Here is a 772-nt window from a genome sequence, read left to right as displayed (position 1 = left end):
GGGGGGTGGCAGCCATGAGGAGGTGCCCCCCCAGCCCCCCACTAGCCCTGCCCCCCCCACCCCAGACGGGCGCTCCATCGGCGTGGAGGGCATCCAGGTGCTGGGCACAGGCAACCTGATGATCGCGGACGTCTCGGTGCAGCACTCAGGGGTCTATGTGTGCGCAGCCAACCGACCCGGCACACGCGTGCGCCGCACAGCCCAGGGGATCCTCATGGTGCAGGGTGAGGCCTCCATGGGGCAGCTCCCCCCCGCCGCTGCCGCCATGCAGATAGACAGACCCCCCTCCCGGCCGTGGCCTGGCTGGACACCTTACAACAGCAAGGCTGGGGCTGATGGCGGCTCCGGACAGACAGGGCTGGGGGACAGATGGGCACGATGGCCTTTGCACTTGGCTTTGTGCATGGAAACTGCGACCCCTGACCTCTGCCCCTGGCCAGCTGCAGCCAGGCTGGGAATAGGCCTGGGGCCAACCTGGGCGGCATCAATCAGCTTCCCAGCCTCAGGGCGGGGGCACGGGGCGGCCCAAGGGGTTGGGAAGCCTTGGAAGTCCCCCCCAGCAGGGTCTTGGGGAGCTGCATTGCACCCCAGACCCTCCCAGGTCACTACAGCTGCAGCCAGGGACCCCTATCCCCCCGCGCCTGTGGCTAATGAGATGCAGGCGCTCGAGCAGCTGCATGGCCATGACAGCCTCTCAATGAGGCATCTGGGGCCTCTATTGTGCCGGGGGCTGCACATCTGATACAGGGGCTGGACGGGGGCGGAGGGGCCC

At 68.3% G+C, this 772-nt stretch overlaps 1 protein-coding gene across 1 annotated transcript in view; it reads left to right on the top strand.

The window, feature by feature from the left end:
* The window catches only part of LOC102372908 (immunoglobulin superfamily DCC subclass member 3), a 5,651-nt gene that overhangs the window by 1,908 nt on the left and 2,971 nt on the right, over positions 1–772 (top strand). The window contains exon 5 of the mRNA XM_025212641.1: positions 66–217. Coding sequence (XP_025068426.1) covers positions 66–217 — 152 coding nt within the window. The remainder of the gene's footprint in view (positions 1–65; positions 218–772) is intronic.

The sequence above is a fragment of the Alligator sinensis genome, unplaced genomic scaffold (assembly GCF_000455745.1).
Source record: "Alligator sinensis unplaced genomic scaffold, ASM45574v1 scaffold1165_1, whole genome shotgun sequence".
NCBI lineage: Eukaryota > Metazoa > Chordata > Crocodylia > Alligatoridae > Alligator > Alligator sinensis.
The sequence above is the reverse complement of the archived record's forward strand: the minus strand, read 5'-3'. Positions and strand labels throughout refer to the sequence as shown.